At 47.1% G+C, this 17399-nt stretch overlaps 1 protein-coding gene across 3 annotated transcripts in view; it reads right to left on the reverse strand.

Moving 5' to 3' along the window:
- The window catches only part of TBXAS1 (thromboxane A synthase 1), a 150747-nt gene that overhangs the window by 63780 nt on the left and 69568 nt on the right, over nt 1-17399 (reverse strand). For all 3 annotated transcript variants that reach the window (XM_059074896.2, XM_059074894.2, XM_067042003.1), the window contains exon 5: nt 11835-11951. In XM_059074896.2, the coding sequence (XP_058930879.1) occupies nt 11835-11951 (117 nt within the window). The remainder of the gene's footprint in view (nt 1-11834; nt 11952-17399) is intronic.

Here is a 17399-nt window from a genome sequence, read left to right on the forward strand (position 1 = left end):
TATCAAGCTTGAAGCTTCTTTCATGCAACAAAACTGGGATGCAACATAAAATCTGGTTTACACGCAACTCTTCAGAAGCATGCCCTGTGTATGAATAGGGGGTCTCTCCATATTGAGTCCAGTCGTATGCCTGGACAGTGCAAAATGGAGGCTGGACCAGATGCCCACCATCAGATCTTCTGTGTGCTTGTGATTAGGATGCTTTGTTGGCGGCTGGCGTGATTATAATTTCTACCACACTCTGCCTGCTGTCTGTTGAACTGAATGGATAATGACATTTTTATTTAGGTTAATGTGATATGAGATGGGGCATGTAATATGAAAAATGTTTTTAAAAGCAATGCAGAGAAAATATTGTAAGACAGTGAAGCACGATCTGTACGTTGGACAATAGCCATCACTTCAGGTTTTCTTCCTTGCATTATACCCAAGCAGTCATGGAATATTTACTCTTACACGAGTTGCATACCAACAAAAGCTCTCTTTGATGGGCTTGCAGTCATCTTTATACAATCCACAAACCCCACAGTTATTCCCCTAGATTTGCAGACGAGCAGGCCTGGGTGGCTTGTGCAAACACACGTGCACAGATGAGTGCATAATGCCATCATCACACACATCTTAACGAAAGACTCTCATTTGGTTGTTCTGTTTCATCTTCTTCGTGGCATAATGAGTGAGTTCTATTTTTGTTTTTTCCACATTGTTTTCATAAACATATGCACATGTTATATTCATAATCAGAAAAAATATTAATGCTCTTAATTTTAAATTAATGATTAAAAAGAATGATTGGGGGGAAAGGTTACAGTCCAGCAGCCAAGCCTGGGGAAAAAGTTTCCTGTTTTGCTTCTCTCACCTCTCACCTTGGTTATCTTTATTATAGAGGATGCTGAGTGTACGGATGGTCAGCTTTTTGGTAACTAGCAGGAACCATCAAGGGAAAAGCACCATCCTCAGCCTGGGAAGGAAATTCTCCAAGGAAGGAAGTCCTTGCTCACCTGGAGTTTACTGTATAATTGCTTAGTTAAAAAAAAAAAATGGAATCTTTACTGACTGAGTCTGAGGAATTGTGAATCAAGGTCGTAGACAGAGGACAATAGAGTTAATTCCAGGAGGTAGAGAGGTCTTCTCGAGGCTGAGACTCTGAAGTTGTTAAATACACTTGGCTTGGGGAGAGAAAACACTCGAAGCCAATAATTAGGTTTCCTCTCCTTGGCACTTTCTAGTTGTGTGATGGGCAAATAGCTTAACCTCAATAAGTCTATTCATTCATCTGCAAAAGGGGAATAATAATATCTCTGTTGAAGAGTCGTGTCAAAGGTTAGAAACAAAATGTGTGAAAGTTTTAGAAGGCAGTGAGTATTCCGAGCCTGGCGGCTGTCCTCTGGAAGAGTCCCGTGGTCCTAGACTGGTTTGGACGCCTGGCATCTTGCTCTCTTCTCTTATTCCACGCAGACAGTGTCCTACTGGATCCACCTGTTCTTGCCTCACCATGTTAACATCACTTCCTTTCTTGCATCTGTCCCTGCATCTTTTTCTCCCTAGGGACCACTCTAATTCAGGCTTTGCCGCCTGTAACCTGGAACATAGCTATCATCTATGAGATATCATCTGTGAGATCATCTATGAGGTTCTTGAGAACAAGGACCATATCTTAAGCATCTTTATAGTCTTAGTACCTTGTATAGTGCCTGGCACATAGGTGTACTAAGAAAACAGTTTTTGAAAGTGCCTCCTGTCTTTTCACTTTCTAATCCATCCTGTACTCAGTCACCAGATCAGTCTTCTGAAAATACTTGTCATCTGAGCAATGTTTTGCATAGAACAAGCTTCTTATCCTACCCTCCAAAGCCCACTAAGAACTGAATCCTGCCAATAACCATGTGAGTAAGCTTAGAAACAGATCTCCCAGTTAAGACTTCAGATGAGATCATTGCCCAGGCCAACAGCTTGACTACTTGACCTTGATGCAGAGGCACCCAGCTAAGCCACGCACAGATTCCTTACCCACAGAAGCAGTGAGTTAATAAAGGGTTGTTGTTTTAAGCTAAGTTTTGGGGTAATTTGTTACACAGCAAGAGATAACTAATACACTTTCAATGTCACCCTCTTCTGGCAACTGTTGTATGTTGTCAGGTATTACTGAAGTTTTGGGGTATTTGCTCTGTTAGAAATGAGCACATTGCAACACATTCAGTTGATTCTCTAGAACATGGTGACTGAATATTCCTTGATGGCCTTGACATAGAAGGTATGTAAGAAACGTTAATAGAGTGAGGTGCTCTTTCCATTGTAGCATGAATGCAGTGCAGTTTGCTGGGAGCTGGCCCTGAATGAAAGACCTGAGACCCATACTGGTTCTACCTGTTACTTTGGACAAGTCATTTGAATCTCTCTGAACTTGAGTCCTCACTCACTCCCAACTGAGGGGCTATTTGCAATGAGCTGCAGAGTCCCTTTCCATGGACACTGTAGGATTCCGAGGTCACTAAGCAGCAGCTGAGACAGTTGCTTGGGGACCATGGAAAGAGCAGGCAGCTTCCTAGCTGCGGGCAGTGAAGCCTCCAGCAATGCCATCCCTAAGAAGGCCTTTTGGCATCTCTTTGACGCATTGACTTCAGAATTCCATAAAGATCTAAAAGGCAGAATCTGATTATATTTATGCTCACATAATTTAATAAAAGTGAGACTCCAGATCCACTGACTCCTGGCTTGTTGCTTTTTTCTCCAAAATCAGCATCCACATTCCTTTGGCTCCTCAGTTAATTAACTTCTAGGTTATAATTTCGCTCAATGCAGCTCTGATGCCATGAACTTGAAAAGCAAACAAACACACACAGTTAAGCCTCTGGAGCTCCTGGAAGTTTGGAGAATGGAGTCAGCCTGAGTGCTGGGGGAGACACATTTCCTGAGCAGAGAGAGGGAAGGAGAGGGTCTCTCCTGTGTCAACTCAGACTTCTGAACTGAGATGCCCGCCCCCCCGCTTCCACACCCCCCCCACATGGATGGTGTGTAGGCTGGTGGGTGACACACCTGTCCACACACGAAGAGGGATTCAGAGAAGAGCCCGAGCAGAGGCTGCCGCTCTGAGATCAAACACGGCCCCTGCAAGCCACCCGCCTGGGGGCCACGGCAGAGCAGAGACTCCAGAGGGACCACGTGCGGTTTCCCTGCTCCGCCCCAGGGTCCAGGGGACCTCTGGCATCTTGGAGGCTAAACAGCTGAAGTGGAAGCCCTCTTCCTTACTCCCCCGCTTTCAAGGATTTAATAGCTCCTCACTCTGCAGTGAAGTTTGTACCAAGCCTTCCCCTGGCGCAGAACAGCTGACTCCCTGCCTCTACCTCTTCTTCCAGTTTCTCCTCACTGATCCCTTTCACATACTCCGTGTTCCAGACGATTTGTCCTCCTCCAGTCCCTGAACACACCCTGTACTTTCTGTCCAGATGCCTTTGTTCCTGCTGCTCATTCCACCTGCAACACACCTTCTCCCCCCCCGTCAAAACTCAGCAAGATCTTCAGGGCTCAGTTCCAATGCTTCCCGCCCTGCCCCCTAAAGTGGTTTCTGATGCTCAAGAGAAGATGCGTGCTCTGTCACCGTCCTGGTGGTAATGCGGGAGTTTCTGCACCTTCTACATTATAAACCCCTTAAAGACAGAAGCTGATAAATATTGGTTGAATGTTACGAATTTAATGTTTCATTCTGTTTGGCAGTCTTAGAGCTGTTTACAATGCTGTTTCGGAACTCAGAGGGGGCATTTTCTGAATAAGTAAGGGTCAGCTAATGGAGATGGGAGATGGTATCTAAACATACTGTTGGATTAGAAAATAGAAAAGTAATATGTTAGAGTGCTCTAAACTGGTGACTAATAAATGTAAAATTAATACCAGTTAAAGAAACTTACAGCCTCCTCTGCCACCCAGATATTAAAAACATCCATGACTTATTTTATGCAAAATCTCCCGCTGGTAAGTATCAGCTCTAGCCATCTAGGTGAATAATCAAGTGTCATTTCTAATAAGTCAGTGGCTCCTGTCAAGAGTTGTAACCAATGAGAACTCACCCTGATGAGGTGGTGGCCGCTGGTGTTGCCAAGCAACAGGCAAGCCAGGAGGCACGTTTAGATGCTCTTTTAGATTTAACCAGCGGCAAGTCGGAGTGACATTATGATGCTGGCAAAGGAAAACCAAATTGTAACCCAGGATGGGGTGCCCGTGCCGAGGAGTCTGTTTCCTTTTGAATGCAAACGGAAAAGGAACATGTTTAACCAGAATTTAAACAGTCCATCATTATACCAGTTTTAATTAGGAGACTAGGTGTCAGTGGAATACAACCGTGTGTTGCAGCATAACGGTCTCTTGCTGCTAGATAAACACCTAGACGCTCTGGAAACTGGGCAACTGGGCAGGCAGGGCCAATGTATTTTTGGACTCTGAAGTATTTATTGCCACAGCCATACTTGGTTATAATGACTTTCATTTTTTATTGTCTGGAAGGATGAAGAAATAAAAGCAAATATTAAAAATAGGCTTCTGGAGGCTGATGCAGCCCAGAGAAAGCTGCTTGCTCCAACACTGCAGGAAGACCGCGTTCTGTTACAGAAGCCCTCGTGCGTGATTGTCGGAAACGTTTACCGTGAAAATTTAAAGGCCAAACTCAACTGTGATGATGACTGTAATTCTGCAAAGACTTTTGCTCTGAAATGGTCATGGCTAGACATTTACTCAGAAGCTGGCCAGATCGACTTAAATTTTTAAAAATTGTAGTCATTCCCGAGCAATATGTCTTCTCCAAGGCAGGAAAGGCCTAGAGGGAATAATAACCACATCTGTCTCCGTCTTTAAGATTCGCACATTATTGACTGTCTTCCTGACAGGAAACATCTGGATGAAAGTGAAAACTTAGGCATTGAGCTGGATCAGCACTGACTGGGAGGGATACCAGCCTTCCCTGTAGGTCTGATTTTTCTGACTTTTCTTTCTTTCTTTCTTTCTTTTTTTAAACAGTCTGGTCAATCAAGATTTTATTATGTGCGATTTAAAGGTCATTAAAAATGCTGAAGCTAATTCTTTTTTTTTTTTTTTCCTCTGGCTGCATTGGGTCTTCGATGCTGCGCACGGGCTTTCTCCAGTCGCGGCGCGCGGGCTTCTCATTGTGGTGGCCTCTCTCGTTCTGGAGCACAGACTCTAGGCACTCGGGCTTCAGTAGTTGTGGCGCATGGGCTCAGTAGTGGTGGCTTGAAGGCTCTAGAGCGCAGGCTCAGCAGTTGTGGTGCGTGAGCTTAGCTGCTCCGCAGCATGTGGGATCTTCCCAGACCAGGGCTTGAACGCATGTCCCCTGCATTGGCAGACGGGTTCTTAACCACTGAGCCACCAGGGAACTCCAGTCTGACTTTTCTTTAGCTGAGCCCCCATGTGCAGAGATATGATTTGCTCTTACTCTTGGGTGACACACACAGCCAGCTTCAGGCTCTCCTGTTTGGAGCTGCCAGGTCTCTTCTATCCACTCAGTGGGTCACCATCAGCTTAGTTCTCTGGACAAATGAACAAATGTCCATCACTTTTATTGGGCTTTGAGGACTGAGAAGATTTGAGCTGCCATATTGGGTTGGATCCGTGGTCCATCCAATGTGGAGCTTGGCCTCTGCTAGAGGTACTGGGTAATGGAGCTCCCCATGAAATCTACCTCCAAAGACATAGTGCTCAACAGCCTAATTTCTCTCAGTAGCCGACTATGGTATTAACTCCCCATGTTTTCACTTCTTGAAAACTTATTTGAACCCAGAGTAAACAAAAGTAAACAGATTTATTTACTGCAGTTTCCCCCCCAAGCTTTTAATATGCACAGTGAATTCCTATGTGTAGAGGAAGCCAGTTGACAATATTTTACTGAATTAGCTGACCATGGGGCCTTTCCAATCCTCACTTTCAAATCCTTTTCCCTGGTAGTTACTCATAGCTTGAAGTTCATCATCATATAAGTACGGTTTACATGCTTTTCTCCTGAATGTATTATTTTATTCTTGCTTACACTGAAGGTAATCTGCCACTTTTGTGCTGACTTACACAATCTTAGAAGAGTCTTAGAAACTTACGCCAACTGATTTAATAGTTTTCCAACCAGAAGAACTTAGAGGGATATAGAAATGCATAAATTTCATGGTACTCTCCCTCTCTCAGTTGAATTATAAAATTTAAAAATAAAATTAGTGCTAACCCGGGTCCCCAGGGAATCCCATTATTTATGTATTTCCTCAGAGAAGGATTAATTCAGCCCCAGTTTTGTTTCTTGAAACTAAATCTATTTACTTCCTGACCCATAATAAATTTTTACACAACCCCAGCGTTACTTATGAATAGTCTTTGGTAAAGAATCTAGCAAAAGAGTCTGTAAAAATCCACGTAAGTCTACTGGTTGCCCCTTAAAAAAAAATTAATCTCTTAGGAGACGGGGTGAAAATTCTGATAGGCTAATCAGACAGAATTCTCCCTAATAAAAAAATCAGTTGTTTTCCCAGCAATGCTCAGCCATCCTTTAATATAAATCCCAATAACTTGTCTGTCACTGGACTATGATTTTGACGGTCTCTTCCGGGATCAGGGAGGCGTCAATCAAATTTTCACTGGTTCTCTATCTCTCTATATTATCCCTGGTAAGACATAAACCAAAAACCAATTTTATTTTAAATAAAACCATGGATTCATGATAGAATGCTAATTTTAAAGTAACTTGCAGGCATTGTTGGCCAAGACAGCCTAATATCCACACAAATAAAGACAGTGCCATCCAGAACTTTATGAATATTAATGACACCTAAAGACACAGGGAGTAAAGTACTTAGGCTGCCAGAGGCTGAAGGAAAAAGCCTCAGAATTCCAAGGGAAAACACACCTTTATTTCAAGAATAGACTCTCAAGTTTGATAATCAAAGTCCCAAAGCAACTTACTAATTCAGAAAGGACTGGAGATGATTGACATTCCATAGCTGTTTGTGGGAAAACTGAGTCAGGTTCCCATGTCCGGGTGGAGTGCGGGCTCCCGTGGGTTCCCCGAGCTTCTCTCTTCTGTCTCCTCTGCCCCAGGCCCTTGGTGAGCCCCCTCCTCCTCTTTGCGTCTCTGTGACCTGCTTTCTCTATTTCTACATGGGCACCGACTTGAGACCCTCTAAAGAGAAAGCCAACAAGTGGCCACATCCTCTTATGGAATTTTTCTTTGATGAAATTATTTCCCTTTTGCTTCCCTTTTATCTCAGTTGTAACATATATCCTTAGGTAGAAAGCTTCTTGGTTCTGTGATTTCCCCATCCATCCATCCATCCATCCATCCATCCATCCATCCATCCACCAATCCATCACATCACTGTTGAGCGCCCGTTATAGACGTCATGCTATACAGTTAACAATAAAGAAAAATTAAGTAAAATAAATGGAATGTTAGCTGGTGATAGTACCACAGAGAAAAATAAAGCAGGGGAGGAGGGTGGGGCTCGGGGCCCCAGCTCTTTCGAGCCTGGGGAGTGTGTGGGTCTGAGAAGGTCAGACGAGGGACCAACGGGAACACTTGCACTGCCAGTGCTCTCCAACAGGAGCCAGGGCACTTGCAAAGCATACAGATTCTCCGTCGCCCTAGATATTCTCATTCTGTAGGTCCTGGGGTGGCCGGCATTATGTGTGTTAAACAAGGGCACTAGGTGATTTGGGTGCAGCCCTTGGTCACACAGGGTTTGAGAACCAGTGACTAGAGACAGAGAAGGCCGACGTGAGGTTAAAGTCCAGGGAAGCATCCAGAAACTTGGAGGGTCACGGGCGCTGGGGAAGGAGGCAGTCAGGACACTGGCGTCTGGCAGCCAGCCGTCCCATCTTTCTCCCCTCTCCACCCACCTTCCGTAGGAGAGGAAGATCCTCCATCCAGTCTACACTTTGGTGTAGAGTAACACTCCTTGCTCAGAGCCTCAAACCCTGCTCTTCATACACAAAGAGAGCTGCTTTGGGAATTAGGGGAACTTTTCACTCCCACCAAAGCTCCCAACTCCAAGACCACTGTCTCAGCAGGGCTCAGGAAAGCCTCCAGTGCAAAACTGAGCAAAGACCTCCCCGCTCTGGACGTTGCCCGCCGCTGCCGCCTCCTTCTGAAACGATGATTCGGCGGGGGAGGGAAAATCCAGGACATGATTTATGGAGCATGAAACACACAGACATTGGCTGAACATTTGAAAATTATTATCTTTGTCCTGTACTTTTTAGTCCTCACGTTCCTTTCTATTTAACCAGCATTTAACACCTTTGGCTGCTCCTTCCTCCTTGAAAAGCGTTTCCCTTTCATATTCTCCTGGACTTCAATTTCAAGCTGTTCTTCCCAAGTCGTCTTTGTAGGTCTCTCCTCCGCCCCTCACTTATATATGGTTCTCCCCAGCCCTCCTCTCATGCTACAAACACTCCTGGGGTGACCTCACCCATGTCTGCGTTTTCTCTCTTTTGTAAAAATTTTCTTTTTTTTAGAATTGAGATAGAGTTGAGGTACACTATTACCTTAGTTTCAGGTGTACTACATACTGGTGGGACATTTGCATTCATTATGAAACAATCACCACAATAAATCTAGTAACCATCTGTCCCCAAAGCTATTACAGTATTATTGATCATATTCCTTATGCTGTATATTACATCCCTGTGGCCCTTGTCTGTGTTTTTGATGACCATCTTTCCTACCCTTCTCTCCTGAGCTCCATATCTGCAGCCAACCTCTGCCTGATGCAACTACTTAGATGCCTCCCAGACACCTTAAATTCACCAGGTCTAAACTCTCCACAGGTGGGGACCAGGGTGACTAAATCTGCCTGGGAATGGCATGCTTTCTACTGAAACCCAAGAACCTAAATTGAACTACATTGAGTAGAAAGCTGATTTCCAATGGAGCTTTAAGTTCACTCGTAGAATATGTTCAACAGTGAGCTAGATCTGAAGCAAAACCCAGGGCATCTGTCTATGAACATTTCTCTCCCCCTCCCTTCCCCCTCCCTTCCCCCTCCCTTCCCCCTCCCTTCCCCCTCCCTTCCCCCTCCCTTCCCCCTCCCTTCCCCCTCCCTTCCCCCTCCCTTCCCCCTCCCTTCCCCCTCCCTTCCCCCTCCCTTCCCCCTCCCTCTTATTTATGACTACTAGGCATCTCAGTGCTAGGAACCACTTGGAGGAACTCTATTTTCTGCAGCTAATTCAGGCACTAAAAATTTGAGTTCTGAACCAAAAGGAGAAAATGCTTTGGATTTCAGGAGCACTGAATTTGTTTGGGCAATGATGCTGTATCAGTTTCTGGAGTGTATCCTGTGGGGTGTGAAAGAAATCTGGACCCTGATAAGATTATTTTTTTCCTCTTCACTGTCAAAAAAACTTTCTTTCTTACTTAAAAAAAAAAAAATCAGATACCCTTCATCAATTTATTTTTTAACAAATGATAAGGTTCTTTCTGCATCTATAGCATTGTCAAGTCATTGTTCACTCACAGATGGGGAAGTGTGACACCACATGTTTGAGCTCCTGATGTCAACCCATGGTTTACCTGCCTCTCCTCCCCGCTCCCTCCCCTTTTGGTTCACTCAACATTTGAGTGACGAGGTGTAATAAAGGTGACCCAAATAATGCTTTACAACTTTTTAAAGAAGCAGGCCCTTCCTTCAAACAAATTCTCACATGAAACCTCAGTATATAACAGGGCTAACTGTGGAGCAGGGCTCCTGGTTCCAGCTGTAGCAGGACACCCCCCCTCCTCATGTTTCCTTGTGGCTAATTTCTAGCAGTGGTGGTTCCCAACTCTGGCTTTCCATCAGAATCGCCCGGGGAGCTGTAAAATCCCCTCAGACCCAGGCTGCATTCCAGACCAAACCAATTTAATCTAGATGCGGGTCCCAGACAGCAATGGTTTGCAAAGCTCCCCAGGTGGCTCCAGTGTGTACCTGAGGCTGAGGATGGCTGGGTCCTGCCCTCCCTTATCAGGCCGAGGCGTGCGGAGAAGGAACTGAGCGTGCGTGGGCCAGCCCTGGGGGGGGGGGGGGGGTGTGGCGGGGTGGGGGGGGGCACGTTAGGGTGCGCTCTCGGCTGCCCTCCTGCGGCGGGAGGCTGCAGTTGCCCACTCCGGGTGAAGCATTAGCAAGCCCACACTACCGGAAGGCAGGCTACATTTCTCAAACAGCTTTACCAGTGAGAAAGGAGGTTTCTGTCTGAAACCTGTTTCCATACGTCAATTGGTTCCAAACTTAGGCAGTATATGGAGGAGTGTTGCTTCTGATACCCCTAGGTTTCCAAAGAGGTCCCATTTGCTTCATCTCCCTTCCTCCACCCTCCAGACAGTCCCTGGGACAGTCCTAGGGAGCTTCAGAACAAGATAGGAGAAGCAGTCAAGCAGAGAGGTTAAGAGCATTCTGGAACTGGGTTCTAACCTTGGCTTTGCCACACTTACTAGCTATGTGACATGAGGCGCGTGATCTCTATGGGCCTCAGCTTCCTCATCTGTAAAATGGGATTGATAATAGTATTTACCTCAAAGAGATGTGGTGAAGATTAGGTAATGCTAATACGAACAGGAAGCCTTACAGTGGTGTCTGGCACATGGTAAGAGCTGTGTGAGTGTTAGCTGGCTATGTAAAGGCTACATGTGGAAACACAAATCAAAACCGCATTGAGGGGAAAAAAAGGACAGAAAAACCTCACTGCGGATGGGCAGGATCTCTGGTTTCTGACTTTATCTGGATGGGATTAATTATGAAGTCTGGAACCCTCTCCTCTTTGGGGGACTTCAGAAGACTTATAGGAATTCAGCAGGACCATATGGGTGAGCATCTTGAGATGAAGCTCTGAGTAGCTCTCATGTATTGAACTGAAGACAGGCCACTGCAAGGCCAGGCATTCTGGAACAGCTAGATGTGGTGGCTGGCTCAGGAAGGGCACTTGCTCTGGAGTTGCCCATGTACCTGGGACTCACACTGAGGCAACCCTTCAGCCACGTCACATCAGAAGGGCTCAAGGGCTCAGTCATGAGCTGTTGCTGTTGCAGAGTTCAGAACAGACATCAAAGCCAGATCAGCAATTGAGGAGCCATCGCTGAGGATCAGGTGTGAGAGAACTTGGTCAGGAAGCAGGACAAACAGTAGGTTTTATTTACACAGCTGGGAGGGAAGGGTGGGTCCCTGGGTTGGGGAAGGAGGAAGCCCCGGGTTTAATAGCATCTTGTAAATGAGACTTTGCCCTCTGACTTGGCCACAAAGATCTACTTGGGCATCCCCACCCCGCCTCCCAAGAGTCCCGCCCAAGCAGTCCATGGCCGTCTCTTCCCCATTTCAGACTTGAGTCAAAGCTCACCTTCATTTCAAGATGTTCTCTAGTTCCTTGCTATGTAAAGTGTGGTTCATTGTTCAGAAGCACCACATCACCTGGGAGCTTGTTGGAACTGCAGAGTCTCAGGCCCCACCCAGACCTACTGCATCAGAATCTGCATTTTAACAAGATTCTCAGCTCATCCGTTACACATGGAAGTCTGAGGAGAGCCCCTCCACTTTTCTCCTGGGTGCCCCCAAAGTGCCCGGGGCAGAGCCTTGGGATTTAGCACAAGTGCCCTGAGTACGTGCTGACTCACTACAGATTCATGGCAACTGGGGCTGCGGAAGGCTGGAGAAAGGGCAGACACGCCGGTACAGTTTCCTGTGCTTGGGGGATAACAGGGAGGTTTGAAGGGCATGGCGGGCGGGGCAGGGGACAAGTGGTGCCAAGTGAACGAGCTCCCGTCATAGTCTGGAGAGAGGAAACCTGCTCTTTATGGGAGAGAGTCTGCATTTCCCAGGTCTTACCTCATTCAGCTTTTCAGGACTGAAAGCAGAAGTCAGCACACTTCTGACCTCTTCCCATCTTTTGTCACGTAAAAACAGGACACTGTTGGCTACCGGTTTGGGCTCCAAACCTGACGCCTGGTGGAAAGCAATAAGCAGAGAGTTAGGACACAAGGGAGCCCAAGACACCTCGGTGGCGATACAGTCCACGATAAACACTCTGGCTCAAGTCACCCGTGACCAATAATTAGGAGACTTCTCTTGCAGGGATGTAAAGAACATAAAGGCTCATGGACAATGATCTCTAGCTCCATGGCCGAGGAGCCACCGGGAGCGGATGGGGAAGCGCCGCTGGCCCCATTCTATCTTGTTACTCTGTGGTCATCACTGTAAATAACTCAGCGGCTTCTGTGTGTTCTGCAGCCCCCTTGCAGAGTGAGGGTTCCCCGAGGACCCAACAGCAGGCTTCTTGGGGGTGGGCTCGTCTTTCTTGGGAGTGAGTGTCATGTCTGAGCTATTTGGCAAGGGGTCTTGTGTGGCTGGATTGGTGAGGTTGGGCCGGGAGATGACAGACTCGTGTCTGGGTCTCTGGAATATGCCTGGGGGTGGGGGGAGGAGAGGGAAAGAGGAAGAAGACAGTCCTTCAGAAGCATGGCCCAACAGAGCTGTTCCAAGAGAACTCCTTCCTGTCTTGATGTTTCTATGGTCTTTCACTCATTCATTCACGCATTCTTCTCATTCAGCGAATGTTTGTGGAATGTCTAATATATGCGAGAAGTTGGCTCTACGGTGCTGAATAAAGAAGACATTGCATTGGCCTTCGATGAGCTGATAGTCTAGTGGGGAAGCAGACGGTTACCTCCTAAACTAACAAATAGCTGTCGTTGCATTTCACGGGGAAGTGAGTGTTATGAAGGGGGAGAGAGGGCAGCGAGGTGAGAAAACGATAGCGGATTGAATGGCCAGGAAGCCTTCTCTGGGGAGGAGACAGTCCAGCTGGGTCTGGAAGCACACAGAAAATGAGGTCTCCTCACCCCTTCTTCCCAGGCCATCCTCTTCTTTCCTAAGACCACCTACTCCCACCAAACGGTCAAAACTGGGGGCCCTCACAGCTGTCCAGAGCCCTGAGCCCCGGGGCTGCAGGGTGAGGGGAAGTAGGGGACTGGAGGACAAAGCATTCTTCAGAACCGCATGTGATGTACGGTTTTGCTGTTTCTTTTCACTGTTTTAATTATAGTTGAAACATGAAGCCAGCCACCGTAACTCAAAAGCCTTGTAAAAACTCCTGTTCAGAGGAAAATGATAATTTTCTGAAAAAATATGAACACTCAAAATAAGCTATAATACATAACTGCAAAGTATCTGGGGGGATTTAATTATGTGTTAGAACCAAGTTGCTGGGATATTTTTTCTGCAGAGGAATACCTCTCTATATTTAGAATAAAATTCTTTAGGGGTGCCACGGTCACTCTACAGAATTGTGGTTTTATGGCATTTTTAGAACGTAACCCATTTGTTTGGGTTCCAGAATCAAAGGAGGAAATGGTACACTTTGTATACTGGCAAACGCCAGTCCTGTTGCACACTACCTGTCATAAAGCATTCCACTCCAAGGAAAGCTGGGTGGTGGTTTATGGGCTTCTGATGCAACAGAAGAAATTGGAGATAAGAGTCAAGATAAGAGTCAAGAGTCAAGGTTGACTGGATTTCGTGTCTGTCCTTTTGACCTATGATAGTTTTCACCTTGCCCTTGGAGGACAAATCCAGCCCTTGTGCAATATGTCAGCACTGTCTCCCTCACCAGCTTGCCATGACAATACTCTCCCTTCAGCCTACAACTTCCATTAGAGTTCTTCATTCTCTGATGGAAGATTTCAGAGGCATTGGTTAGAGTAACCAATCTATTTTCAGTTCTAGATATGATACTGGAAGAGGGAAGGTGGCAAATTGGTCATTTCTGAAGAGCAGTCGGAATGGTGAGGGGACAGTCTGACAGATTTTAGAATGCGTAGCTGGAAAGAGAAGGCTTGGAAGGTCAGTTTGTGGTCCTTAGTCTGTACTTAAAAAATATCTACTGAATGCGTATTACATGGAAGAGAAGATTTGGCTCTTTTTTTTTTTTTGACCCTGGGTGGTAGAATTAGGATCAATGGTGGGAGCTATGGGGAAAATTCCAGCTCCTCTAAAGGAGAACTTCCCAGTAGTCTAAATAACTAATAAAAATAACCTGCCTTGAGTGATGAGCCCCTATCACTAGAGCCTGTACCCCACTTCTCGGAAATTCTGAGCAGGAGGTTTGAGTGATCTGTGGGCAGCCCATCCCGGGATGAGAAGCTCCCAGCTCAGGCTGCAGGGTTTCCGGTGCACAGCACAATGTTTCACATAAAACAACGAGACCTGCCTCAAAACAGACAGGGGTCAGGCAAATGAGGTTGTACACCTGGGTTTATGATTCTCTGCAGTCTGTTCGGTCTTTAAGTAAGAACTTCTGCCTCTCGGAGCTGTGGACCCATCATGTGAGTTGACCCTTCTCCAATAAAGGTGTTAGAAAAAAAGGAGGGACTTCCCTGGTGGAGCAGTGGTTAAGAACCCGCCTGCCAATGCAGGGGACATGGGTTTGAGCCCTGGGCCGGGAAGATCCCACATGCCGCGGAGCAACTAAGCCCGTGCACCACAACAACTGAGCCTGCGCTCTGGAGCCCACGAGCCACAACTACTGAGCCTGAGAGCCACAACTACTTAGCCCGAGTGCCGCAACTACTGAAGCCCGCGCGCCTGGAGCCCGTGCTCCGCAGCAAGAGAAGCCACCGCAATGAGAAGCCCGCGCACCGCAACCAAGAGTAGCCACTGCTCGCCGCAACCAGAGAAAGCCCGCGCGCAGCAACGAAGACCCAAAGCAGCCAAAAATAGATAGATAAGTAAATTTATTTTTAAAAAAAGAAATGCGAAGCTGAAAAAAGTAGTCAGGTTTTGACTGCAGTGACGAGAGCTTCCCTAAGTCATGGGCCAAACCGTTCTCACTTAAACTTAAATCTCCCTGCACCCATTTGAAAACCAGAATGTTCTCTTTTACTCGATGTTTTATTTAAGAGAAAGGGGACCAGAAACTCTAGATGAGCTAATTTGCAAAAGCTGTTGGTGGAGAGGGGCCTGTTGCAGGTGTGGGCGAGGCACATCTGTGGCTAACTCCCTGAGGCCCCTCTGTCCCTTGTGGGTAGCAGCGGGCAGGTCCCTGGGGGCCCAGCACGGGTGGCCCGATCCATCTGGAGCCCCGGGTGGAATCTGCCTGGCTCCCGAGCTCTGTGACCAGCCGCGCTCCTGTTCCCGGGATGGGGCGCTGCTGCAGACACGGGGGGTAATAAGGTTTCCAGTGCCTTGTTTGCCTCAGAACTTTAGCAGTCTTGGCCAGTGCCTGGTGCCGCGCGGTTTCACAGGGACTCGTCCTATGATTCCGCCATCCGTGTGCTGAGAGGGTGAAAGTAGCCTTGGAGAGGCTGTACCTGGTGAGCCAGGCCCTGGGGGTCCTGAATACAACCACTCCCCAAATCTATCTCGTGGCTTTAGATGTGAGTCGATGGTGTGAACCTGAGCCTGGAGGGTTGACCCCCGTGTTGGCTGTGGGGCCCTGAGGGCTGGCAGCTACGCCCCACACGGGTGACCACCACCACCTTCCACTGCGCTCCACAAACGTGTGACGGAACCTGGCAGTGGGCGTGCCCGCGGCCTGACCTGCTCGCCATGCTCAGCTCAGACCAGGGCTCAGAGCTCCTGGCAGCAGGCTGAGTGATCAAACACACCCTCTCCATCCCCGTATCCAACCAGACCGACCCAGCGTGGGCCAAAGGCCTCCCTACCTCTTCGCACCCTTCCCACGGCTTCCCCAACTCTGGGCCTTAATGACAGGCCAGGAGTACAGCGTTCTACTGCTGGTTAGGACCGTTTCTGCTGAATCAAGTGGACCCGACTCCAGTTTCCGCAGATAATAAAAAAAAGAGCCGCCCACGTGGCCTCATGGACTACCCGATATAGCAAGAAGGAGCTAATTTAAAAGACCTGCATAAAAATAGCCAAGTCCAGAGGTGCTGGGGCAACTGAGGTTCCATCCATGCTAAAGAGACTGACTGGGGTTTACAGATAAACTGTGGTTGCACCACTGGAAGTAACTTGAGGAAGTGTTGAGGGCAGTGATAGAGGCCCAAGGGGGTCCATTCGGAAAATGGGCAAGAGAAAGCATCACGTTCCATGGAACTGAGCGCCCCGAAAATAGGAATGGGAAAGCGTGATATGGGAAGTGCCACCCACCCTGGGTCCAAGCTGTAGAGTCTGTCCAGCCCGGTGTTCTTTTTTTTTTTTTTTTTTTGCGATACACGGGCCTCTCACTGCTGTGGCCTCTCCCGCCGCGGAGCACAGGCTCCGGACGTGCAGGCTCAGCGGCCATGGCTCACAGGCCCAGCTGCTCCGCGGCACGTGGGATCCTCACGGACCGGGACACGAACCCGCGTCCCCCGCATCGGCGGGCGGACTCTCAACCACTGCGCCACCAGGGAAGCCCCAGCCCGGTGTTCTTGAATTGGAAAAAAATCTATCATTCAACAATTTTTGAATTCAAGTATTTGCTCAATACTGACTTATGTCAGGGAGTTAGTTCCCTGTGGTGTCGTCCCAACTGCAGCCAATGTGCCCTGTCAGTCCCTCACGGGATGCCTACAGGTCACAGCAAATTTCAGAGCTAAACCCAGCTTCCCCATCCTGGCCACCCTCCATAGGCTGTCGGGGGCACGCATAAGTCAAGCCTGGATTTGTGAGCAGAGATGGGTTCTTACAGCTGGAAAATGAAATCATGCGTTATTTAAGTTCCTTTTCACTTCATGGATCAAACTAATATGCTGAGGTATTTTCTGTATCACAAGGGACCATTTGGTAGAAGCTTGCATGGAGTAAGCGTTTAATGTTTACTGAATGAATGTATAATAAAGCTGAATCGCTGAACACTTAAGTAAACATGGCTTATTAGAGGGAAGGTGGCATGGTGTCAGGAAGACAAAATCATGCCTCGCTAATCTCCTTGAGTTCTTTGAGCAGATAAATAAGCATATGGATGAGAGGGAACCACAGAACCCAATTTAATTTGACTTTCAAAACCTGTGAGAAAATCCCACTCCAAAGTTGGTTTTTTGAAGATTGAGTCACTAAGCATTGTTTCCTCATGAATATGGGATTGGCTTAAAGACCATAAACAGAGCTAAAGATAAGTGGCTACATTCCCAGATGGAAAATTATAAACATTGGGGTTTCCTAGAGATCTAATCTTTGATGGATCTTTTTACATGTTTGTGAATGACCTACAAGAGGATGTACATATTGAATCTCCAGGTACTACCTAGTTCTCCTGGGGAGAATGTCAAGTTGATGGAGAGTCAATTCTCCTTGAACAAGAATATATCGGATACTGAGTAGTCATTATGTGTTTGAGCCCTGGGGTATAAAAAAAGAAGGAAAAGGCTTAAAGTTAATCAAGTTCGGGTGAAAGCCATGCATTCATTCATGGTACATAGTAGAAGGCACGATGGGAGCGATTGTGAAAAC

This window comes from Kogia breviceps, chromosome 9 (assembly GCF_026419965.1).
Source record: "Kogia breviceps isolate mKogBre1 chromosome 9, mKogBre1 haplotype 1, whole genome shotgun sequence".
NCBI classification, from domain to species: Eukaryota; Metazoa; Chordata; class Mammalia; order Artiodactyla; family Physeteridae; genus Kogia; species Kogia breviceps.